Source organism: Ciconia boyciana, chromosome 7, assembly GCF_034638445.1.
Source record: "Ciconia boyciana chromosome 7, ASM3463844v1, whole genome shotgun sequence".
Lineage (NCBI taxonomy): Eukaryota > Metazoa > Chordata > Aves > Ciconiiformes > Ciconiidae > Ciconia > Ciconia boyciana.
This window is the reverse complement of record NC_132940.1, coordinates 39,724,340-39,750,350: the sequence shown is the minus strand read 5'-3', so window position 1 is coordinate 39,750,350 and position 26,011 is coordinate 39,724,340. Positions and strand designations below refer to the sequence as shown.

General features: G+C 45.3%; 2 protein-coding genes across 7 annotated transcripts in view; one reads left to right on the top strand and one right to left on the bottom strand.

Annotated features, from left to right (window-relative positions):
* Positions 1–25,040, top strand: part of VPS8 (VPS8 subunit of CORVET complex) — an 88,384-nt gene extending 63,344 nt beyond the window's left edge. The window contains exons 39-45 of one of the 6 annotated variants that reach the window (XM_072866495.1): positions 440–518; positions 1,935–2,017; positions 9,176–9,256; positions 10,658–10,827; positions 11,504–11,672; positions 23,256–23,336; positions 24,070–25,037. In XM_072866495.1, the coding sequence (XP_072722596.1) occupies positions 440–518; positions 1,935–2,017; positions 9,176–9,256; positions 10,658–10,827; positions 11,504–11,672; positions 23,256–23,336; positions 24,070–24,219 (813 nt within the window). In that variant the 3' untranslated portion in view covers positions 24,220–25,037. Of the gene's footprint in view, positions 1–439; positions 519–1,934; positions 2,018–9,175; positions 9,257–10,657; positions 10,828–11,503; positions 11,673–12,108; positions 12,406–23,255; positions 23,337–24,069 lie in introns of those variants that run through there. The other 5 variants (XM_072866499.1, XM_072866496.1, XM_072866500.1 and 2 more) reach the window with 5 other exon arrangements.
* The window catches only part of C7H3orf70 (chromosome 7 C3orf70 homolog), a 33,754-nt gene continuing 21,784 nt past the window's right edge, over positions 14,042–26,011 (bottom strand). Inside the window, exons 3-4 of the transcript XR_012043254.1 lie at positions 25,846–25,969; positions 14,042–14,428 (exon numbers count right to left, since the gene is read on the bottom strand). The gene's annotated coding sequence lies outside the window, so the exon portion shown is untranslated. The remainder of the gene's footprint in view (positions 14,429–25,845; positions 25,970–26,011) is intronic.

Genomic DNA, 26,011 nt, shown 5'->3' with positions numbered 1-26,011 from the left:
CCAGTTGGGATCCATTTACTGTGCTACCTGTTATGTAAGCAGTCTCTATACCAGAGTTTGCATCTCACATGGAGAAGTAGTTGGGGACTGAATGAAGTAAGAGTAGATTCTTATGTTGTCACAATTCCAGTAAAGAAACGGGTGAGAATGGAGAAGAGGGAGCGACAGGAGCCAAAGGTCTTCTGTGCTCAGAGCCCAATGAAATAGTATCTTAGTCTAAGATATGAGCAATCTAGACTGAAAGCAGATCCCTAAGTGCTTTGCTCTGAGGTTATTTTAACGTGTTTCAGTTCTGTTCTATTGCAGTCATGAGAAATGTAGTTCTGTTCTTCAGAATATGGAAGTGAGTCTTTGGAAATCGACTCTGACATTGGTCACAGCTCATTTTTAGTACTGCCACGTTCTTACTTTTTTTTTTCCTCACATTCAATTATTTCAGGCCCTCTGGTTTCCCCTGCTGGAGGCTATGATGTCCCCACAGAAATTATCTGGTTCTTCACAGTGTCGATACTCCGAATGTGAGTAGTTTGGCCTTTGTGACCCCAAATATTAATCAAAATCTGTGTGCTGGCTCTCCTCCTCTACTGAATGAATAGAAGAAAGGCAGTTTTGTTAATTCCTAAGTTTGCTGCTTCTGCAGTACATCTGAACTGCAATGGCTGTAGGACTGAGCTCAGGTTGGGTGTTTGGTAGGCTGCAGCTGTCAGGTATTTTTTTTTTTAAGTCCTGAGTGGAAGAGGAACCCTACCACAGCCTCTGCTCATAAGCTGGATGGTCTCTATGAAAAAGCCAAGGTGCACAGCATGTACAAAGGCTTTCTAGGTTGTAAGTAGGTTGCAGTCTGCACTTTGGGAACTTCTGACATAATGCACTGTCATCTTCCATGTCTAGCCTTTTTGTATGCTTATCCCTGCACCTGTCTATTGTATATAAAATCAGTAGAACTTGAATACACTAGCTAAATTCTCTACTCCGGTTCTAGTGCCCTGAATCTATTGTGGGCGTCAGCAGCACATCTTGAAAAGCCTCCCTTTATGGGAGACTTAAGACTAGTTAAAAAGGGGCTTTAGATACTGTGGTCTTGGGACAGAATAATGTCTTTTGGTCCATTCCAGCCCTGTGCTCCACAGTGATTGTAGTTGTGCATGGATTGCAACATATTACAAGTGTGGTGGTGATCATGCTGTCTGTCCTCCCTCTATTTCTTTCCTTCCAGTGACTATTAGCTGTATCTGGACTGCTGGGGATAGTCTTGCAGAGATCAGTAACCCAAAAATATAAATCACCTCTCTTCCCTCAACTCATCTTTTCCTCTAAATTCAGAATGTCCCCTAGAATATCCATTCTGGGGAGCTGATGCCTGCAGAAAAGTAATCATCTGAAGTGATACCAGAAATGATGAGAGGATAATACACTTGGATCCTGCATAACTATTTTGTTTTCATTCCTAATGTGCATACTTCCCCAACTGCTCTAACTAGCTAATTATCCCCACAAAGAAGCTGAATTGCTGGGTCCAGGCATATCTCAATATTGGCTCTTACTTTGGGGAACTGGGGATCAAGGAACAAGTTTCATGCAAAGGTTAATGCTAGGAAGTTTTAGAGTCTGTGGGACTATAACATGGACAAGGCATTCAAATTATTTTGTTGGTAGCAGTAGGAAAAGTGAATGACAGTGCTACAAAGTAAGTCTCAAAATGTGAACCTTTACTGTAGGTAGGGTGTGGGAGGGGAAGGGAGAGGCATCGTGATATCAAAAACTTTAAAATATACTTTCCGATACAAAACATGTGCAGAAGAAAAAAATACAAAGACTGTTTTCAAACTAGAAAACATGAACTGAAATAAAACTCTCTTAATCTGAAAGATCGATCTCTCCTTACTCCTTGAATCATAATGAACTGCTGGTGGCTTTTATGTTTGATATTTCAGCTTTGAAGAGTTTGACAATGCAAGTGCTGAACAACATGGCTGCATTTATTGGTCTTCCTTTAATCCTGCAGAGAATTCTACAGGTGAGTTTCTGAAGAGAAGAAGCTTTTACCAAGCTGTGCCGCTCAGTTATTGGGAAGAGCTGAACACATTCCTGATGTGATAGCAATTTCCATGTCATTAAAGACCAGATTAGCTAATTGTCTGGTTCGAAGTATTTCAGTAAAAGTTCAGTTAGTGAGATATAAGTTGGAAAAGCTGATAGAATGACCTGGAAGACTTGATGCTCTGAGGAGACATGTGGGAACACATAGACCTGTGAGAAGATAATTGAGGTAATTTCTGCAAACCAAATAAAATATTATCTCAAAGGTTGCAATTACTTTGAACTGAAACTTAGCAGTTTTAGGGGCAAAGCCACTATGAATTTCTCAAAACTTGAAACTAAATTTGTTGAAAGCCATTTAGCTAAGGCTCTGGGATGGACAGTTGTGAAAACACTAAAGCAAAGTTTTTAAGCTTTGGAGAAAGAGATCAAGACTGGGCCATTTTGACTGATGGTGCAATGTATTATTTTAGAGATGTTTGTTAGTGAGCAGCAAACATCTTGTAGAAGAGCTGATTTCAAAACGGGACCTTGGGTTGAGTGATCACAAGCAGATCTGATTTGTTAATTTGCAAAATAGACAAAAGACGAGGTTGGGATTTAATAGCAAACCTTGAGCAATGCAGAAAATTAATTAGAGAAATTGTCTGCATTGTGGAGTGGAATGATTGAAGGGTTGAGAAAGTGTTGAATTACTCTTCAGGGTTTCTATTCCAGATGAGAGAAGAAAATGTAGAAAAGGGCTTACAGGCTTCACAGGGTGAATACGCATGTCTAGCAACCTATTAGTTTGATCTTAGTATTATGCACAATCTTGGATTTTGGAAAAAATCATAATTAAAGACAGTGAAAAATGTTGTAAAAGAGCGGATATAAAGCATGATCAAATGAAATATGTTTTTATCAAAGGTAGAAAGTGTCGAGCAAACTTAATGCCTCTTCAATAACTTATTTCATCTAGTTTTAACGAGGACATTAGATAGAGTTTCCTATTGAGCTTTGTTTGATGTTTAATGTAGGCAGGAAATGATGCAGAAGCTGTGAATTAATAAGTGGGGAGGTTTACAGGGAGGCTTTCCTGGGTTACGTTGAGAATTACCAGGATGGGTTGAGAGGCAAACCAGTGACCACTGTAAAGATAACCCAGCTGGGAGGTATTACAGTGTGGAGGAAGAACCTGTTCTCCCTTGGGAAAAATAGAAATTCTTGTTTACAGTCTTCAAATATTTCATCCCATTTCTGTTCTTACAGAGTCTTTTAGCAGAAATAGAAAAACCCTTTTCTAGAGACTGGCATTCATGTCCTGGAGGCAACAGATGAGTGAAATGTATTTGTCAGCTGCACAGGGAAGTGGTTGGTGTGATGGCACTATTGCAAAGGATAATGGGATGCTTATGGTGCATCAGGTGAAGTACTTTTACTAGGGACAGAAATGTGTAAGGCATTATTTAAAGCAGCATGTGCAACTCTGGTCACTGGGTTTGGAGGCAGGGGGAAATTGCTCCTGCTCGTTCCATTTCCCTGGTCAGCCTTACGAATTCAGTCTGACAAAACAGAGATTTAAAAAGGCAAATGTTTTTGTACAACTAGAACAAAAAATGGGGAGAGATGATGACTTCTTAAAAGGCATTTGAGAGAAGGACTGAATTCCCAGGTAAAGAACATTAGTATCAGAACCTCATAAAATAGGAGTAGTAATTGGTACCTTGTAGCTCAGAAACAGGTGTAGGGAAAACAGTGTCATAAAACTCATTAAAAGATCCTATGGAAGGGAAGGTGGTATTTATTTACAGGATCTCTAAATAAGTTGACTTTGCCTCTTAACACTCATTCTTTTATAGATTTCATTCACTCACTTGCACTCATGTATTTGCAAACACCTAAGATGTATAGGAATGAGTGATCTGACCTGAATCATTTTTGGGTGGTAGAGAGGGTCAGCCCCTTACTGCATCTCTGGGATTCCTCTGATTGATGATGACAGCTTAGTTATGTCCTTTAGAAGTTGCTGGCTGTTATAAGGTGGATTTTTGCCTCTGAATCTCACTTAAGCTTCCGTAAACCATAGGCCACTCTTGCTTGTGTGTTTATAGCTGTGTTGTATTAAGCTGTTGCTTCAGGCTTGCACCGGATGCCTGTGGGAGGTTTTCTTTGGGTTTTATTTTGGTGCACAGCTTGGCCGTTGGAAGAATGTTGCTTTGAATTCAGCTGGGAAGATGATGTTGGGAATGGCGATGAGTATGTCTTAGTGCGTGGCCACATCTTTGAGTGCCCAGCTCAAATGTTCAGGGGTTCTGAACCCTTGCCATGTTTGAGATCAGGAAAGAAACTCCCCCTGTGTCAGACAGCAGGGAGCACTGGATTTTTTGCCTCCCTGTGTAGTGTGACCTGTCATCTGCTTCCTTGGATTATCTGGGAATGCCATTTAAGTGCCCTGTGAGGAAGAATCACAACATGGCATGCAAACATTGTGTTTCCCCAGAAGACTGTCTCAACAGCTTTCTCAGCTAGAAAGATCTCTATTTCGTTAGCCCTGGGTGGGTATTCCTTTTGCAAAGCTGTGTCGTTGCTCTTTGAAGCTATGTAAAATTCTAAACCCTGGTGCCAAACCATTTTGTCTTGGCTCTGAGCAGTATGTAGGGCCTCGTTCAAAATGTGCTTGACGTTCCACTTTAACTGTGACCATAAGTAAATTCTTAAACCAGCTCTTCTGGGCCCTGGAGAACATACAGCCTTTCCCAAGCCCTCAAAATATTTCTGTGAAACCCAGAATTATAAGCGGTGCTTGTCTGAAGTGCCCTCAAAAGCTGTTCCAACAGAGGTCAAGTCTTGGTGGTAGAGCATAGATGCACTGGAGCTGCAGGTCTGGAAGGCAGAACAGCTGCCCAGGAATTAACTGGGGGATTTTTTGTAAGGTGGGTGACATCAATAAACTGAGGTAGATTATCTTGCCTTTTCTGAAAAGGACTTAGAGTATTCCAATTTTAGTGGACTGTTTTTCTTCCTCTTCTGAGCTTAACTGCTTACAGATTATACCTTATGCAAATGTTAACTTTGCAACCAAAATGCTTTGCTAAAGGGCACCTTGCCAAAGGGCTATGACCAGACTCCACAGCTTTCACAGAAAATAGGTAGGCTCCTGGCATCTGCCTATTACAGCATATTGATTCAACTTTATATAATTGAAGTAATATGAAATAACGATTGATATATTTATGTTCTTGCTCATCCTTAATAATGTTGTAAAGTTATTTATTAAATAGGAAGTCTGAAATAACTGTATTAGGAGAGGTACTAGAGGAATCCTCTTGAGCATTATAAAAAATTCCATGTCATTAAGGATGTGGATGCTGTCTGAAGAGGGCTGAAAGGTTGAATGTTAATTCCCTTACAAAGCTGTAATCCTTCATGAATGTTTTGTAAGTAGATGCAGCTGATGCCTCCTACAAAATGGAGAACTGGAGAAGCCAGAAATTTAAAATCTACCTGTAAGAACCCCAAAGTGGAGAAGGAAGGAGTCTCTAAAAACTGTTCCAGACTGGAAGCAGAAAGATCCAGAAAGCCTTTGCTTGAATTTTTTCCACCCCTGCTTAGGGCTCTGCCTGTTTTTTTCTTTCCAGTCCTGAAGGTCATCTCTGGGATTAGTTTTATGTACAATAGTTGCTCTGTCCCCTTGCAGATGGGACAAGCTGCAAGTGAATGCGTTTTCTGAGTTCATAGTGCGTTTATTAGCACAGTTCTGTAAGCATTGTTAGCAAAGAAAGTGCTATTTCCTGGGCCCGGGAAGACGTTGGAAATGGAAGAGACAGAACTGGCTGGAAGTCTGTATGAGCATCTCTGGCTTGCATCTGGATACCTGCCAGCTTTTCCTGATCTGTTTGTTGGTAGCGGCACTGGGCAGTGAATGTGGCTTTGGCTTACCATGCTGAGCGTTGCCATGTCCCGGGGGAAATACCAGCCTGGAAACAGTAGCTATGATCTGTTCCTGGCTTGGTGCTAGTGACTGTTATTAATGTGCCATCCCGTACAGTGTATTTGGAGCACGCATAAATTCCAAGCTGAGGCAAATTTTATAAGGTGGAATTAATGAAACATTCCTCCATAAAAGTAATTGATCTCACAAGGCGCTGTAAATTTTGTGGGGGCTGAAACCAGCAAATTGGAAGAAAGCATAACTTGCTGGAAAGGTGAAATTACAGCTCTGGATTTCATGCTCAAGGAAGGTAGACAGCTGCAACCCAGGCCTGTGAAGCACTGTCTAATGGTTGCCAGCAGGAAATGTGCATGAACTTCACCATTTGCACTTCACTGCCAGGCTTGGTATAAGGCTTTGCTGGACCACATGCCTCCTCTTTGGAGAAAGTCCATTCTCTTCCTACCTGCCATTTTTTTAGAGATCATCAAGTGTGACTTGAGAAAAAATGAGCAACTGAAAGTTGGCCCTCAGACTTGCATTCCTCCTCTGCAAAGCTGTAGGTGGCTCTTTTATTATTCTCTCTTCTTCATATCTCCTCTTCCTCCTCTCTCTCTATCCAGACAAGAAACAAGTTGCTTTGAAAGTCTCCACTTGCAGCTTGGGAAGTTTGAGTTGCTATATGTACATAGTTGCATCTGTACAGTTTGTGAGTTACTTGTTTGGGTTTCCTTAGCCATATACTTGAGTGCTTTACAAAAGTGAGTATCTGGTGGATACAAAAATAACTTGCTCTATGTTATGGATCACGTACATGCTGCGTTGGAAGTCCTGAGTTCCCTGTTGCCCTCCATAATTCATATGGTGACTCAGTGTAGTGTACTTTCTATGCTGTTGCTTTTAAATTATGCATGCAGAAAGAAAACTTAGTGTGGTTTGAGGCTGTACTGTTCACCTAGCAAAAAAGTAGCCTCTGCAGCATGTCGAGCTCTTCTCTATATTCCAAATCTACAGCTGGTTTTGACTCAAGTGCTATTACTCAGTGCTGTTTTTATTTAAGCTTGAACGTTGGCGTTTCTGCCTGTCACATTTCTTCTGAAGACCGTTGTTCAAAAATTGCCTGACTTGCTTTCTGTAGCTGTTTTGGTGATCTCTCTGGGTATCTTGCTGTGTAACTTCCATGCTACTTTAGTCGTCTTTGTCAACTTGCTTTTTCAGTCTTGATTCTCCTTTCTCTCCCTCACTTTCAGTCCCAGCATGGAATCAGCCTTGCTCCTACTCCTTTTCTCATTCATCTCATCCAGAGCTTGTTCATCCAGCTCCTTCTGTTCCAGTTTCCACTGCGTCTCCATCATTTTTTGACTCTCTAGGTTAGTTTCCTTTTCACGTCTTGCCAGTCTATCTATTTTTGCCAATGTCTTGTCCATTTCACCAGTCGGCTTCTCTCAGCTTCCAGCAGGCTTTCCCCAGTATCCTTCCACTGCCTCCCAGCAGGGCAAAATGCTTTTTTCTATGTCCAATTCAATGACTGTCTGTCAACCTTGGGGATTTGTGTGTTACACAAAGATGAATTCCCCTGATCCTCTTTTGAGGCATTCCTGAATAGACTTGTTCTGATTATAGGCACACATTGTTGGTGCCAGTTTGGGGTGGGGAGGGCACAGCCTTGCTCTTTTGCAGATCACACTGTCTGGGCCACAGAGACAGAACTGAAGCTGGCCTGCATGGTGTGGATCACACCACTGTGGTAGCCAGTAGGAGATCCTCCTACTAACCTGACTCCTCTTCCTTGCTTCCCGTTTATGTTAAAGACACAAAAACTCGCTGGATCCCAGCTGATTAGCCAACAGCTTGCAGGGCATATTCTTTAGTGACATCTCACTGTGTTGCATTCTAGTCTGATCACACTGCTGCTGCAAATACAAGTAGGAGGAAGCTGTGTTCCTGGCACCTGCAAGTTGGAAGTGGTGCCATGTTGCATGTTGGCAGGGGCAGGGCACTTCTGCAACTGCATGGAGAGGTCTTTCAGGGTCACTTCTGCCCAGGAGACACTAGTGCTGGTGGCTGCTAATGCTTGTGGCCATGAGGAGCTCTCAGCAAACTCTCACCATGCTGGTTGTTGGGCAGAGGTATTTCCTGGCTTGATCCAGTGCACCCATGAGCAGGAGCCTGCTCTCTTGTGCAATGGGGCCTGGCAGGAGGGAAGGACGTTGCAGAAGTCTCTCCCCTCTTCTAGTGCTTTGCCCATCTCTGCCTGTTTGAGAGGCTTTGTGCTTTCATGGAGAGCAGCTCTCAAAGGACACCTTGCTAAGCTCACCCCAGAACAGGGAGATGCATCCTAGGCCAGGGTTCCTGTCCTGCACTGAGCGATGCTTGAGAGGGTGCCAGAGTGGGTGCGGAGGAGAAGGGGATGTTTGGTTTGGAGCAGGCCTAAGGAAGCTGGTTGAGCTGCACCAGGGCAATGACTTGTACCACAACCCTTCACTTGTACTGCTGGGACATGGAAATAAAGCTGCTCAGGGTGCATGGAAATCATCCATGCAGCAACAGGAGAGCCCTAGGTCCCTGTTCCCTAGATGATGTTCTGTCATCTGGGATGTGAGACCAGGATTGCCCAGGATTTCTGCATACTGCTGTGCAGTTGCACAGCCTGCTGGATCTGTGCACTTTCAACCTGCAGCTGAGGGGTGTTGAATGAGCTTGGGAGTGACCTGTGGATGCACAGAGACTGAGAAGTGAATTACACTCTGACCTGGGCAAAAGCACACTGGCAGTGTGGTGCCTGGAGCCCTGCAGGCAGCCCAGGAGCTCCCTGACCAGCAGACCCCTGTAGCAGTTGGTGTCAGGCGACAGCACAGACAGAGTTGATTCCTCCTGTGTTGCTGCAGGGTGTTTTCTGCTGTTTTCTTTGATATTCCTCAAGTGCATTTTCCAGTCAGCTCTTGCATCTCCTGAATGAAGTTTCCACGGTCACATTTGAAGTCTTTTGACCCAAGCACAGTAATTAGTATTGATGTTGGCATCTACTCAGTTTTGCCAATTACCAATTTTCCCATCAATACATAGGATTATTCTGCTGTCCTTGTGCATGTACAGCATCTTTAAATCTGGAGTCATAACTTCTGTTTGTGATGCCAATCTGGAGGGAAAAAAAATGATTAAAAAAAAGCCAGAATGGTCATATCCTGTGATTCAGCTGCAGCTTTTCATTTCTTCATACAGGATCCAGTTTATGGAAAAGGGAAACTTGGAGAAATTCAAGGACTTGTCCTGGGAATGCTAGACACTTTTAACTATGAACAGGTAAGTTGCATGCATTTCTGTTCTGTCCACTGCTGTATACAGGGATTACTCTTGGCTATCAAGCCTACTCCTCTCTCATTTGCCATTGCTCTCTGCAGGGCAAAGTAAATGGACATGCAAGTGATGTATATTTGTGTGACTGGGGGAAGGGGAGTGAGTTTGTATTGCTCACAGGCAGATTGCAAGTGAAGGGACTGGCAGGTACATGGTGATGTGAACACCTCTGTAGTTCAGTTTTATGTTAAATGTACTGGAAGGATAAACATCTGCTTTTTTCCCAGCTCATCCTGCAGTTAGGGATTCAAAGGCACAAAACCAGTATGTTTTGTCTTTTTTTGTGGTTTTAGATAAGTTCCTTTTAAATTAGGGTCTTTTGCCACTTCCTAATGGTAATGCTGGACTTCCTTTGTCACCTGATGAGATTTCACCTTTATCTCACTCCTTTCTCTGTACAGTCTCAAATCCTAGCCAGTTTCCAAACTTCAGCAGTTTTCTACAACTCATTTTCCCCAAAACAGAATGCGTAGTCTTTCTCCAAACTCACCCTCCCTCATTCTGCCTACCATATGGCACTACCATCCTAGCTACTGCTCAGGCCTCCATGCAGCAGCATCCAATTTAAAAATAAAATGGGAATTAGCTTTACTGTAGAGGGCTGAACATAAAGAGCCATTATCTCTGTTTGGGTTCGTGGTAAAGGTCTGCTCTGACCATCACAGGTCCTCTGTCATTGCCTGGCAGTTGTCTGGTACAGACTGTATGTCACATCTGGACTAAGCCAAATGTGAACCCCTGGTGCAACCTCTGCAGCCTTTTGTGAGTTGCTGCTACAGAGCACTGATAGATCACGGACCAGAGCACCTATGCCTGATACCTGTTGTTTCTGAAAGAAGCACTGACTGCTAAAAACTAAGGGTATTTTGCTTTTGGTTCTTCAGAAATTGAAATCTCAGTTGGGAAGAACTAGCAGATGGGAGGTTCAGTGTTTTTTTTCATATTTTAATTGCAATAGTGCATTTGGGCTTTGATTTTTATCAGCACGTTTCTCCTAAAATGGGGGATGCAAGCAGTAGCTTACCAGCTAGAGGGAAAAAAAGGGGAGTCTGGTATGGATGGTGACAAAGTGGGCCTACTATGTCTCTTTTAATGCTCTTTGACAAAAATCAATAAAGACCTTATCTATTTAAGAGTGAAAAGGTATTGCTTCCATTAACATGTGATGAAAGGATAAGTATTTTGAGGGCAGTGGCTAGAAATATAAAGATAAGCAATTTTGTTGGGTTGGTTTTGCTCTTAGTAATCTGCTAAGCTGCTTGTTGTGAAGAATTGATCAGTATGGAGTTTCTGCAGTCTGGAGATGACAAAATGACATAGTTATTCTGTATATTGTCTTCCACACAGACTCTTTTAGAGACAACTACGAATCTTTTAAACCATGATCTCCACTGGTCCCTGTGTAACCTAAGAGCTTCTGTCACTAGAGGGCTTACCCCAAAGCAGGATTACTGCTGCATTTGTCTACAGCAGTACAAAAGAAGGCAAGAAACTGCTGATGAGATAATTGTTTTCAGGTAAAGTTAAGGGGTAGGGTCACAGCTGTGATCATGTTAGTAGTTTTAAAAGGGAAAAAAAAGAAAAAGAAAAAAAAAGGTACTGGTCTTTGACTTGCACAAGTAATCATATGTATTCCTGTGAGCATGTATCCCTGCTCCCTTGCACTGTAAAAGGGCTGGGTAATCAAACCCATCAGAGCCAGCCTTCTTTGCACGCAGCCAGCTCTGTCTTGGCTGGAAAGAATTTCCTTACAATTCTGTGAGAGCTGTTCAGTAAGCTGTCAGTTTATCTGTCATCTCTCCCAGCAATGCAGTTCGTGCAATTGCAGCACCATGGGTTCATTTGCCTGTATTTGTATATCTCAGACCTACTGCAGCTCTGACTACGTGCTCCATTGGCATCTGCAGTATTCCTGTCTGTGACCATGTGGCTGTAAAATAAGACAAGATCATTAGTACCTTAGTATTTTGATCTGTAGCTGTATCAGCAAATGGGCATCTACTGTTATTTTTGCAAGTCTAGAAATACTACAGGAGGGTGTGGAGGTACGAAGGGAGTATATACACTGCTGATCTGTATTTACAGATAAGCAGCCTTGTTTTCCATTGGCCAGCAATTTCCCCTCCAAAGTGTAGAGCTGTCAGGCTGTGTTACCCGGCTTTCAAGCACCTAGCAGAATTTTTCTCTTTACAGCTGTGGCCACTTGTACCATTCGCTGTGTCTGCTGAGTAAAGAGTGTGGGACAGTAACTAAAGGCCTGATGAGGTGGATGTGCTATAAATGCAACTCAAGTAACAAGGGAGGAAAACTGAGCGAGAACTTATCAGAGCTAAAAAAAGGAAGTGGAGCATCCTTGGCACAGGTAAGGTTTGTGAGGCAGTTTCTCTTCAAGTAAACTTCAAGCAGTGCTTACAGACTTCATCACTTTGTTCTCATGTGTCTTTGCTTCCAGACAAGCCCATGATCAGTAACTGTCAAACAGTATCAGCAGCTGACTAGTCACGTTTATGAGTGTCATTTTGTTTTGGCGTGGGTATACAGAACTGTGGAAGTAATGGAAATGTGTTCATCCAGAAGGTCTGGGAACTGCTAGCCAGCATGAGGGGAAGCTGGATGCTCACAGCTGATTGCCTCCTAGATGGCATCCACCGCTTTGCCTTGTTTGTGAGAGCCTGGAATGGGCAGGGGGACAGTTCCTTTCAAACTATTTTTAGGTGTGTTTTATGTAAAACTTGTATTAAAAGTTGGCATGTTCCCTGTGGCTGGATCATGGAGCCTCCGTTCTACCTTCCTAACAGATAACCTGGCTCTGGGTAAAAGATCTGGAATTGATTTGACTCGCTAAGTGCTTGCACAATGTTTTAAGAAGCTTGCATGTAAACAAGACCGATGCAGCTGGATTTGGGTGAGAGAACAGATAATTAGTTTGTATTTATTGTCAGTATGTGTGTGCAAGAAGTTTCACCATCCCTAATTCAAACAGAAGTCCAGTCTCAATATGCATGCTTCTGTCTTTTCCCTGGCACTGTGGACTGTAAGCAAAAATGGCAGGTAGCTTGTTGGGATGTCTTTTAGGGATATTGCACCATGGGGAGCTGAACTCTGCTGCCCCTGTTCCAGTGAAGGCAGTCACTGTGGAGGGTTTGTTCCTAAATGCCTCAAGGTACTTTGTGCATTTGTCACTGCACAGATGCATGCAAAGCAACGTTTTTCCACTTCTGAAACCAAAGTAATTCAATCTTGGAGTACGTTTTTATAGTAGTACTTTAGTTTTCTTCTAGCAGATTATTTCAATTTCTGCCAAATCAATTCCGATCAAAAGATAGCTAACAGCATTAGTCAACTTCCATCAGCTTCTGTATTAACAAAAAAAGAAGCTTCCTGCTTGAAGGGAGACTTGGGGGGAAAGTAATCTCCGAGGAATGTATGGAGCACAATGCAATCTTTGCAGTCAAATTGTGTTAGTTTCTTATATGGTGACAGAAAAAAAAGCTTTCCCAGGAGATTGTAAATCGACTGTGGTCCAAACTGTGTGTTTACAAATGCTTGTCATTTTGTGTACCGTCCTGCTACAGTGAAATATGGATACTGGCTCTAAAGTTAGGCAGATTCAGCAGCCCTATATTTTACCCTCTGTGCTTCTGCTCCAAAGGAATGTGTGCAAATGGGTGTGACAGACCAAGTTTAACTTTAAAAGCAAAGGCAAAATTAAGTACTAAAACTACATTCATCATTAAAGTGCCTGACATTTTATACCAGTGCCTTATAACTTGGCTATCACTGGATTTCTCATGAGCTAGTCAGTCAGAGAACCCCTGTGCCTCCCCTTTAATACCAGTCTGGAGATACACCGTAGCACAATGAAACGAAAAATGCTCCAGATGACATGGGAATGATCAGGGCAGGGAGGAGAAGATGCTTCCCTTTTTTTAACTGATCTGTCTGTAAAAGCCAGGGGCTGGCTGGGACTCAGGGCTTACAGGGAGATGTGGAGAGACTGGATGGGGAAGAAAAGGGGTTACAGCATGGATCATCTAGCGCTAGCTAGAAAATTTCCATGCCAGACCATCTGAGAGTGCTGGATGCTCCCCTGCTGTCTGTCATGTGCTCTTGGCAGAGAAGCCCATCGCTTCCTGCTCTGCACACAGCCGGCCCAGCAGAGCTTGGCTCTGGCTCATCAGAGCCCGAGCACTGCTTCAAGCCCCCCCACCTCCTCCTCCTGATGTCCCAGATCCTCTCCAAGTTTGTGATGTTGCTCATATATTTAAATTATAATATTTAACTGTTGTACTCATATGTGATTAAACTGTTGTGCAGTCAGAGCTTTAAAAAGCTGAATATATTTAGACTTGGCAAAAGACTGTAAAATCTCTAGCTTCTCCAGGAAGTTTGTTTGCTTAACAATTGCCACTCAGTAGTGTTAATTAACCCTGTGAGGTAACGATTCATCTGGCCAGGCAGTACTCTGAGTTACAGAACAGACTTTTTCTTCTGGCGGAAGTGCTGGGAATGCGAAGTGGAGGAGATGGATGTACCTATTGCCTGGCTCCACTGGAGTCAAAAGCAGAAGGGCGAGGAGGGTTACCTGGAGCACAGAAGTGCTTCCTGGAGGCAGGCTGGTGCATGCCAGTATGGCAGGGTTTGGTCTTGTGCAGCCTCAAGAAAATTTAAGCAGAGAATTAAGCATGAAAACAGCTAAGCTCCCCATGCTTGTTTTGATATGACAGTGGTCTGTGCAGAATTGAGGTCTGTTTGAAAGGTGCATTTTCTACAGTAGCCTGGCAGATGATGCATGATGCTTGAGAGAGGAGGTGCGGGCAAGCAAAGGGACTGAAGGAAGAGGGAGACTTGCAGGGCTCCTCCCCACCCTGAGCCACATTCATGTGTTCCCAAGGGTCCTTCTCAGCCTGGGTCCAAGATAGCAGTGGTCACTGGTCTCTGGTGCCACCCCAGGCATAGAAGGGATTTATTTCTGTTTGTCACAAGGTTTGTTTAGCCTTTTGGTGCTGCACTTCTCTGGTGAAGGGCTTCTCTGCATTCCCTCTCAACTCTGCTGACACCGGGCAGATCCAGAGGTCTGTGTTGATCAAGCTGCTCTTGCTTCTGCAGCTGGTGTTTCTGCAAACAATGAACAGGAAATCCCAGAGGGAGGTTATGCTAACACAGTTGTGCTTCCAGCCTTGCCTTTCCTAGACCCTGGAGAGCCAGCTCCGAAGCTTCTGGGACATTTTGCATATATATCTGTGGGGAGGGTATTTCTTTGCAACCACTTTGAAGACCCTGAAAGCTTATTCCATCTCTTGGCAAAATCTAATGTGTTTTTTTTTTTTTCCCCATAGTGAAATCTTCAGTTTGGGTATTTATTTGCTTAGCAAGCCTTGAATTGGGAATAGATTCATACTGAGAAATGCCACTGAGCATCTGGAGTGCATTTCATAGTACCAATTCTGCTCTGTTGAAACAAAGACTGTCAGTTTAAATTTTGCAATGTTGTTGAGATTTATATGTGAAACGACAGCCCAACAGACACTGTTTTCTCTGTCCCTGCTTTGCATGCATGACTTCTGTAGCAATCGCCTTGAAATTGGGGGAGGTGGAGACATGCCACAAGCCAGCACTCAACCATTATTGAATCTGGTGACAGCACTTATTTAAATGGAGCCTTGCTGTGATGAGGGCTTGAGACATTCTGCCCCAGTGAAGGGCAATAGTGAGAGAAGGGCAAAGGGGCTTTTCCTCTGGTTTTGCTACCACAAGTTTGTGCTTTCTGTGTTTACGCCTGGGAAGACAGCAAGATTTAGGGGATATCTTCTGTGTCTAAACTGATCATCTTTCCTGTCCTCCTTACCTTATATTGTACCATAAATGAGTGTTAAAAGAAATGAAAGCTTGTGTGTTTGTGGTGTTTTTTAAATCTGATTTAAAACTTGCAATGCTTTTTTGCATTGTGGTGTTTGAAGTTAACTGAGGCATATTAGGTGAAAGCACAGTAGCTGGGCTTCTGCCTAAATACGTAAGTGAAATAGTCCTGATACCTTAGTCATTGATCTCCAAAACTAATTTGCCTTGTTACAGTGAGCTAGTTTGTGTTTTCCATTTATTCTGCCAGCCTACATACTAGGGATCGGGGAGAGGAACACAGTCTTGACTCTCAGGCCATAAGCTCTGCAGAAAATGCCATGAATCCCTAAGCTGACATGCTCTGGTTATTCCGTGTTTGAAAATGTGTGTGAGTTCTAAGGGCACCATTGTTAGAGCTGTCCAGATGGCAAATATGTTTTGTTCAGGAGTTTAATCCTGTCAAGTCACGCCAGGACAGACAATGAATGTGATCTGTAGTTAATCCAGTTTGTCAGACTCTACCTTTGAGCTCTGTTCTGCAGCCTGCCACCAGCGTCCCTCTTTGCAACACAGCCTTCCATCCAACTTGGAGCTTCTTGGCCAACTTCCACCTGTGAGGTGTTGGTACCATACTGTATCACTTAACTGAGATGTAAAACGTCCCTCTGCAGCAAGTCTGTGTGTTTTCTATTGGGTAAGAATGAAGGTTTAGGACATTTTTTTCGCCAATACTTATTTTAGAGCTAGACAAATGTTACATGACCTCCGTCAATCAGTAAACAGAGACAATTTTACTGTTTTCAGTGTAATGGTGACCATCAGTTATTAGCTTGACTCCCACAAATATAAAAATTTTCCAAGGGCTTTATAACTTTGAAAATATCTAGGTGTGATTTTTTTCCCCCAAAAGACACCAAGCAGATAATTAGCATTTTATACAGTTATAAGATTGTGCATTCTCCTCCATAGAGAATATTCCCACATAGGTATTAACTGAGAAAATGCCCGATCCTTTAGCTTTGGAGTTGGTTTTGGTGGTAGATTCCTTAACAACTTCAACAATGCGTAGGAAATCCATGTGAGGAAGGAACTGGAGACACTTTGTACCATTGGCTTCACAGCAGAACATCTGCGTTTTAAGATTTCTTGTAATATATTGGAAACAAAAGTGATTTACCTAGAAGAAAACCCAGTGTGGAAGTCTGAACTAGCAGCTAGAGGAAGACTGGCACCAAAGCTAAAACTGAAAATAAAATACAAATTTAAAAACACTAATTTCAAAAACATAATTATCCTTTAGCAGCTTTTAAATCAAAATTTACTATTTTCTTGGACTTTTTATAGGTTAGTTTATTCTGTTGGGTTTTTATTTGAGAAAATCAGGCTGAATTGTAATTGTTTTCCCTGGCCTTCATATATAGCAATCTGTAGCCTGGCAGAAGTTTCCTCTCACTGCCTGCAATGTAAAGTCTTGCACTCTGGGACCTGTGAGAGGCTAACATGAAGCAGGGACAGCTGATTTCAGACTGCCTGAAGTGAAGACCAGCAAGACTAGGATCCTAAGATCATCTGGGGAAGTGTTGTGTCCTGGTTAAGAGAAAAGATGGCAAAATTTCAGTACATAATCTTGGCTTTAGTTTACATCTCAATTTCAGAGAAACTACTCTTACGGTTTGATGAAAATTTCCTCCCTTTTAATAAAACATTTCATATCTAGGAAGATCTGTAGAACAGACTCATTTAAATACGGTGACAGATGCTGGGCTGTTGCAACCTGTTGATATTCCCACAAACTGCATCAGTCCCTGTTGCCAATAGTTATGTGTAGTTTAGCACAGTGCTTGACAGTCATGTATCTGTTCTCCAAGGAACCAGCACAGCTCGTTACATACATCTTCGTCATGAAATTGCAAGCTTTCAGTCTGTCTTCGCAGATCTGCCTTGGAGCACAGGCAGGAAAGAAAGCATGTGACTTTCCATCTGCTAGGAGAGGCTGCTTTTCCAGACCCAGCGCAGGCTGGAGAGGCATTGTAAGCTCTGCCTGTGGTGCTGTGCTTGCTGCTGCTGCTGGAGGGGGCGATTGCTGCTCCCCTCTGTGGTTTGTACTCATTCCAAGCTGAGAAATAACCAAAAGGCCAAAGGGTTAAGAAGGGTGCAGATGACTCCTTTCTTCTGATGTTCCTCTGAAGGAGGGGAGCAAAATAAATAGAAGCTGAGGTTTTGGTTCAGTTTGTAGTCCCCAGATGGGAGGGTATGAGAGGGAATCATGGCTGGTTCAGTGGTGTTTGCTGTAGCCGAGGGTGTCACTGTCTGTTCTGGAGGACAGCTTTCAGAAATGCAGGTGGCAGATGAGCATCTGTGTCTTGTAAATCCCTTAAATGGAAAGCTGCAGTTTCCATGTCCTGCCTCCCTCCCCATTCCTTTTACCCTCATGTTGCACAATGAAAACAATATGTTTTGTTGGTTTATATGTGAATTGAGCATAGACAGGCTTGGGCAGCTGCAGCCGAGCTCCCAGGACCAGAGTTGTTCTTAAGCACATTATAAACTTCCCTCTTAAACAGCAGTAACAGACTGCTGCACGGGTGTCAGGAACTATGAAGGGGACAGATAGCAGAAGCATCCACTTGGGTTTTCGGTAAGGTTTGGGGTCACATTATCAATAAGCCTCTGCCAGGAGGGGTCACTAATCCTTCTTACACCAAGTAAGACTTCTTCTACATGTCTTTACCTTCCCTTTCACTCCCCAAACTCCTGCCATTGAGAGAACACTGGACCTCTTGAGTCTTCTGCGGTTGGCTCTTGTGGGATGCTGTTTAACAGCCTCTTAGCTCATGTTTAGAAAATGAACTATTTGCTTTCATGCATGACGCTTCTGTCCTCTTGGGTTCAGGCACTGAACTGAGATCAGCCTGAGCGCAGGCCTGTTGTGCATCATCTTTATGTAATGTTTAATCCATGTGCTGCCATGCTTCCCTTGAAGCCTGCTACATTATAAATACCTCATCTGCTGGGCCATAGTGTCCAGTGAGGATATGTGTTTTTTGTGTTTATCTAATTAATCCTGAACAGCATTATTGCTCCTTTGGCTGAAGGCATCAGCGGAAGTCCAGTCCAAGTGCCTGGTGTAAGCATGAGCTGCTAAACAGACCAGCTAGCAGAGGGAGAATGGATGTATGCCAATGTGTTTCTAGGTATTTAATACAGGCAGTTCTCCTTCCTCCTCTCTCCTCAGTCACTGCAGTATCTTGTGTTGCTGCAGCAGTGAGTCTATTAGAGCACAAATAAGCCTGTCGTCTCCCTTACCTTGAGTGGGAGGTTTGCTCCTTAAGTTCAGTTAAGTTCAACTGGAAATAAGAGACATCTGCCTTTCCCATTCTGCTCCTGAAGAGATCAGAGGACAGAGCTGTAGTGCAGACCTGTGTGACAGATTGCTTCTGCTGTAGCAGTGCTGAGGGAAGGCTGCTCTGCGATGGGCTTTGGTGAGTCAGTGCTTCTGTTTACTGGCAGACAGCAGGTCCTGGTTTGCCTGCCACTGCCAGCCCCAGTGGTACCGGCTGCTGCTGCATCCAAACAGGAGCAGGCAGGGCCTGGCCTGCTGCCAGGGGTTTCGCTCCTGTGTGCACTAGCAGAGGTAAGTGGTGAAACACTGTGGAGGCTGATCTTGAAGCAGCACATTGTGCTGCTGTAGCGCAGCTAGAGTGGCTCTGGGACTTCCTCCCAGCAAAGGTTTGCCCACTTGCCGCATTGCCCAGCATGACTTGCAAGACTCTTGTTTCCACCTCCGCAGTGATCGTCTGGTCTGCATCTGTCCCATAGCAGTGGTGCATGACTCTGCAGTAGCTCTGCAGAGGTCTGCAGCAGCACGCTTTTGTGCTACGAGGGACATCCTGAGGTTTTCTGAAGTTCATTAACAATTTTGTAATGTTAGTGTCATTCTAGTGACTTTGGGTCAGAGCAGCTGCCTGCCTTGCTCTCTTTTGGTTGATTGTTCCAGGTTCCTGGGAGTACCATGAAAACAGCACGTCCTTATCCTGCGGAAGAGAAGTAGATTTACTTAGTTTTACATTAATTGGCTCAGCTGTCACTAAAAAACTGAATTTGGGTACTTTTTTGTAAGGATACTTGAGCCATGGTGAAATAAGTGTCCAGCTGCAGGGGAGGAATGGCAGAAGGTAGACTTGGTGTCCATTGCCTGTGGATTTGGCTCTGTAAATGAGGGAGGTGGGTGTTCCTTTTGTTCCTAGGAATCCTGAAACCTTCCCCAGGACTTCTGGCTGCATCTGCCCTGTGTTACGGAGCAGCCCCCTGCGGTACTGTGGTGGTCTGATGCTCTAATTGATGTAGCAATATCTTTTGTGGAATGTATGGCTCTGAGAGGCAGCACTTAGATGGATCTCTTGGCATGACTATTAACGGTGCCTCTGCTTACAATTGCTGTATGATCTGCTTTGCTTAGGCACTAGCTGATGATGGATTTTGTAGCTGTTAAATTAAAGATAATTGCAGGCTTAGGAGGGCTGTGTGCTGACTACCAGAAGGGGGTGGAATATGTGCAAGCAAAATGTGCAATGGAGATTAGCATTATAGTGGTGGGATCTATGAGAACGGTAAAACAAAAACGAACCTTTCTTCTCCTTGCTGGACCAGATCCTCAAGGGGATAAATGTTGTCTCTTGGGTTCTGCGTCTAGTCTGAGGCCTTTCCGAACAGGCGTAAGGATTTGGCTGGAAACAGGTTGGAGGTGCTGAACCACTTCGTACTGATCAAGACAATAACGAGCTGGCTGGCCCTGCAGTAACACTGGAGGCGGAAGCTGTGTTGCGGGGTGAGCGAGTGAGCCGAGTGGATTCCGCTAATGCCTGAATGTTGACGCTGGACTCTTGAGAGCTTCCCTGTAGCTCTTGAATGAAAACATGCCTTTAGTGACACGGTTAAAAAAGGAAAAGGCCTGACAGCAGTTGTTTCCATGACAACAGAAAGAATTGCCTGCAATATTTCAGCTCATCAGCCTGGAGAACAGTCTGATTGATAGTTACATATGCGTGGTAGAGAGATAGCAGAAGAGGGGAGGCCAATTATATTGCATTTTCCTTGTCCTTGAATGCCTGGGGCCACAGCAACTGTGAAGGGCAGTTTTTCCTTGCTTTTTGTTGTTTTTTTTCCAAGTGAGGATGACCTGCATGTCCCTTGGAAGCGCCTGTACAACCTGCCAGCTGTGGATATGTGACCCTCATTGTCATAGGCTCTCTGGTTCAAAGCCTATGCTGTGTGTGCAGGGAATATGGACATTTGGCTCCTTGATGGATGATTAGCAAATAGTTATTTACAATATAAAGTATAACTTGGAAGGGGAAGAAGTGAGTTTGAGCACATGCTTCCAGCGTAAGCAATCTGCACTCGGGACATTCCTCTCTTCTCAGACTGTCTGATGAATGTCTCAAAGGCAAGATGCGCGTGGCTTCAGGAAAGCCTGTGGTGGGTTCAGTGCATCTTACCCCAGAGCACTCCTGGGCTCACCAGCTCTGAGCCATCTCTGGGACATTCACATGATGCAGGGGTGGGTGGCCAGATTCTGCCCTGGCTGTGCTTTGCTCAGAGCTGAGTAGGAAGGGGAGCATGTATGGAGGAGCTGCCAGAAGAGAGGGACCGGTAAAGGAGAGCATGAGAAGACAAACCCAAGGGTCTGGGTAAAGCACTTCCAGATCAAGAGTTTTGCTGAGGTCTGGGGACAACATGGCTCTCAGGTGGAGCAGAAGGCCCTGCCAGTGCAGGGTGGTGGGCTGCATGGCAGGGTATTGGGTGGTGCCCAATGGCATGGCAGGGTGGTGGGCTGCATGGGAGGGAGCGTTGTGTCACCTGGGGAAGCCAAGGCTGGTGCCAGTGCTGGTGCTCTGTGTGGTGATGTACCTGTCTCCCCAAAGTGTTTGTGCTCCTGGTTTTGTCCACAGTAACTTTCTTTCAAGGCAGCTCACTTTAGTTGATTTTCATTGCACAGTTGCTAGCAGGGTTTCCCTTTTTCCTTGGTTAGTGGTTAAAAATTGAGTCAAAGACTAAGACAGTGTGATCCCTGGCAAAATGTTGTTCTCTCTGCCCCCAGACCTTACCCATTGCAGACCGCAGCTCATCATCCACTTTGGGCAGGGCTGCTCAGAAGGAGCCTTGTCCAAGAGGCCCTTAGCTCTGCCCGGGACATAGGGCACTTCTCCGGGGCCGTGAGACAGAGCTGTAATGCAGACTGCAGACCCCCCAGGCAGCAGCAGCCACAAGCTGTACCTTAAACCTGGATGGCAGTGTACCCCAGGCTTAGGATAATTGCAGGCTTAGGATAATTGTCGGAGTGTGCTTTCTAGGGTGTTTGCTGAGTCTTGCTGGGTCTTGTGAAGAGCTGACGGTGAGCTCTTCCAGGGAATCTTGGGAACCAGCGTGCTGTGCCCCACACAGCACCATGTCGCTGTAGCATGCACTTATTTCCCCAAACAGGACTGGGAGTCATCTTCACAGAGCTTTTGAACATGCTCTTTAAACACACCCATAAAGCATGAGAAGTACAAAGCAAGCTGGGTGTTGCAGCAAATGTGCTGCAACCCCAAAGGAGAATGCCTGCCCTGGGAGAAGGGCCTCGCTGCTGGTAGGAGCCTGTAAGTGCAGAGAGGAGCACACTTGTGCCTGACTGGGAACGGTCCGGACTCCTGGTGACCCTGCCTGACTCCAGAGGAACAGTGAAGCCCCCTCTGCCTTCGTGGGGCCAGGAGTTCAGCCTTAATTCCAGTTGATCGCATCCTTGAAGGCAGCAATACTAGTTCTTCATGTTGGGCTTGATCCATTGCCAAAGAAGGTTTAAAGTAAATGCTACTTCAGTCAGTAGCCACTGGTAAGACTGTAGCATTTTGGGTTAATAGCCCTTGGGAAATGTATTTTGGGGAAAATATTTGAGAATGAACATTGAGTGTTCCCTTAAAAATAGGTCCCCAGAGACAACAGATGCCAGATTGCTGCTCATGAGGGAGGCTGTTCTCCCTGGCTCCTGTTGTAGTTTCTTGATGATGCTTTTGCTTTGGAATTATGAGCAGAAACATTCAAAATAGAAACATTGTGATGTGATAAAATGGAACAAACCTACAAGGATCTGTGATGCTCTGTCATCTCTCCCTGGGATATGTAAATGATGCCTTTTAAAGCAGTTTGAGTATGTATGCAGCCCTCCTTGTGTTAATGCTCTTGTTGCAGGCTGTGGTCCCTCTATTTGCAATTCTGTTTGCCCTCACCTGCAACTCTGTAACTGCCCCAGCGCTGCTGGGGTGACAGCCTTGTACCCAATTGCTCGTACCCCATGAACACTAACACTGCTGGGCAGTACCACGGTGTCTGTTGTGTCTGGTTTCTCAGGGGACGTGGCTGCCACTGATGTGTGAGTCGCCTTGCCTCCCCACCCTGCTTTTCACCCCTCATTTCCTAGCTTTTAGTCTGTAACATCCTACTAGGGGAAAAAATGGACCTTAGGAGATTATAGTCATTGGCACAGTAATCATTCCCCATAATAGCCACGCACAATCTGTGCCCGATCACAGCATGCTGCAGTCAGCACTGTGTCGGGACCCAGTAGAGAGGCTGAGCGGGACTGGGGGAAACTATCAGGAGATGATGAGAAAGGACTGGGGGGAGCTGCTGCTGCCTGGGGAAGAGCCCAGGAGAGGCTGCTTGTCTGCAGAGACCCATTACTTCTCTTCCCAGCTGGCTGCAGGGGAGTTTTCCTATACCTTTTCTTTCTCTCTTCTTCTGCCTCTCCTTTTTCTTTTTTTTTTTTCTTCCCCCAAAGGTAACTTAGTACTGTTAGTCTGTCTGCCGTCAGCTACAGAACCCAACAATAAGTCATTGTGGATGTAAGAGTATCTCTGTCCTTTGTGCAACAATAGGATTTTTTTTTTTCAGAATGAAGGTGCACACAGTGGCTTCAAGCCAGAGGAAAGATGGCTAAAAAAGTCCCCCCGAACAGGCTGTGGACCGGCTGCTCCAGCCCCAAGGACAGGAGCAGGGATGAATTTCTGTGTATATGAACTTGACATGTATGTTGTTTCTGTAACCTTCTCACTCTCTTTATCAGACAAGTTCAGAGTCTCTGTTGGATCCTCAGCAAATCCAGGCTTTTGACCAACTCTGCCGACTCAACCGAGGAACCTCCAGAGTACGTACCACCTGTTTTCCTTTCGCTTTTAAATTGGTGAAGGGTATTTTGCATGTTGTCAAGCCCGATATTAGCACTGGCAGCGTGGGCTTTGGCTTTTCTCTTGGGTTTCATTTAGTGCTGGCAATTTACTGTGTGTAGAGCTGGCTGTTTCACATCACAAGGCAGCCACACTGCCTCTGACAGAGCTGGGGAATTCACTGGCAGTGAAACCATGGAAATGGCTCTGGCTTTGGAGCTGAGCCTGAAAAGTGTCCATGGTGTGAGGTTTCTCAGATTCTTTTTAGATTTGCAAATAACCTCCCCTGCAGACACTGCATGCCTCCCACGATCGCACAGAAGGCTCCCTCCTCCTGCCCCCCATGTTGTGCCAAGGAGAGCGTAGCTCCCTCTGTCCCTTGCATTTTCCTTGTGCCTCCTGCCTGTTTTGGCTGCAGTTGTTGGCACTTTCAGCTCTTTCTGGGATTGTTTTTCAATTATGTAACTTTAAAGCAACCTAAAGACACCTGGAAAGTTGTTTAGTTCAGGACTGTTGTCTGGCACTGAGCTCTACAGGGTCACTACATACCATATATACCCTTTTCTTTACATGTGTTAAGGTTTTTCTAACTGCTGCAGGAAAAAGGTGAGCCCCCCATGAGCACTTTGTCTTTCTGCACCTTGCACGAGTGCTTCTAGGCAGTCTGCCCAGGCCACAGGACAGTGAGTGATCTGTCTGGGTCTTGCCTTGCAGCTAGCTCTCCTGACAGAATTGTCTCGTGGCCATGGCGGTGAAAAGCACGGGCTGCTCAGTGTTTCCCATGGTGACCCGGCCACCAGCAGTGTCTTCCAGAATGAGAACTTCCAGCTCCATCTGGCCCCCCCTCCACTGGCTGAAGACTAGTGCTCCTGCCTCCAGCCCCTGCTGTGGCAAGGTCACAGCTGGTTTCAGGTCTTGGTGCTGGGAAGCCTTTCCATCCCAACACTGGACTTTCCTCCCCCTCCACCACCTTTCCTAGAACCCTCTGTGCTGTGTTGAGTATTGCTGGGCGCTGGTGGGTTTGTAGCAGCGGGTGATCTCCCAGCTCTGCTGCCATCTCTCACTAAACAGAGGCAGCCATGGGGCAGCTGGGCTGAAAGCTGTGAACTCTGGGGGCAAAACCAAGCGTGCCGAAGCACCGTGCAGCACTGGGCTACCTGCACTGACCTGGGGACTCGTGGCAGCAGTGGTAACTTTGCCAAATAACCAAGTCAGCTCCACTCCACTGGAGGATTGCAGCCTGTCCTGTGCCCAGAACCTGCGTTTCATGGTGCTGTGTTGCTTTTGTGGATGGGTACCATACCTGAGTTTTAATTGTACTACTAGTAAAAGCAGTAATTTTGCCGAGGCCTGGCCCGCTGTCTCCTGGCAGCAGCCATGGGATCTGAGGGCACAGAACAGGCAAACCTGGAAAAGGCTGAAGAATGCAGAAAATTATACACATGTAAGCAAACTAACCTGTGCACGGTGTGGTCCTACAAACTTCCATTAAAAAGGCCCTTGGTTGAACTTTCCTGTATAAGCTGTGCACACGGGGAGTGGGTAAGAGGGCTGCTGGTCTGGCAGTGCTACTGGCTGCTGTTTTCTTAGTACAATTGCCAGTGAACTCTGGTAGAGAAAGACGCATCTTGTCACTGCGGGTGAAGCACAAACCTCCTCTCTCACCTTGTTGTACCTATGTTGGGGGAGGCAGGGGGGAGCATGTCTGTGTGTGTAAAAAGGTGCTGCGGGCCCTTGGGGGCTGCAAGGGGGAGAGGATGGGTGTGATGGGCGCTGATGGTCAGAGAGGTTTGTCACTACTAAGCTTCACCCACTGTTTTGCAACACCAAACTGGGCGGCACCTTTATCACTACTCACACAGCTGCAACCTGATAGCAGTGCTGTTCCTATACTGTCACCTCTGGCTTGCAAAACACACTCCAGATCCTGCCCTAACAACGGGTGTTATTGGTCTGGTGAACATTATCTCACCTCTTCCCCCTGTTCATTTTGTCACTAGCACTTGGATGTTTTGGGGTACCATACCCTCAGGGTCCCAGCCAGCACCAGGCAGGCGTTGCTCTCCACGCACACAGAACTAAGGCACAGAGCCGTGTGGCTGGTGCGGAGCTCACGCTGGATGGCAGGAATACAGGGCAGTGCTGCTGCCTCCAAGGAACACAAAAGTACCACCTGTTGCGCAGAGCCCACCTGGCTGGGGAGCAGTGCCAGCGCCGTGCACCCTGGGGCCTGGCATGCCCAGCGTGCTCACCTTCCCACTAGCATTAAGAACTACAAAGTGGTGCCCCAGACTGATGTTTCCAGCCTGCAGCCACATTTGAACCGTGGCAGAGGTAAGTGAAGGAGATACAGCCAGCTGAATTCTCCTAGACATCAGCCTGGGCTTGCAGCTCTTTTCCCTGCTGTCCTCCTCCCTGACTGGGGCAGCTCTTCTTTTATAGGCAAGTGAGAACTGGGCTGTGAGGTTGCCCACCAGCCCCAGTACTTACCTGGTGCCCAGACCCAGGTGGGGCTGGGCCTGGTGCGCTCCACCTGGTTATTACATTTCTCTGCCTAGCACTGGCTGTGTGTTTCAGGTGCCGCCATCTGAAGCCGTAAGTCACCCTTCCTTTCCTGGAAATATCAGAATGTTTCACTGTAGTATGGAAAATACAC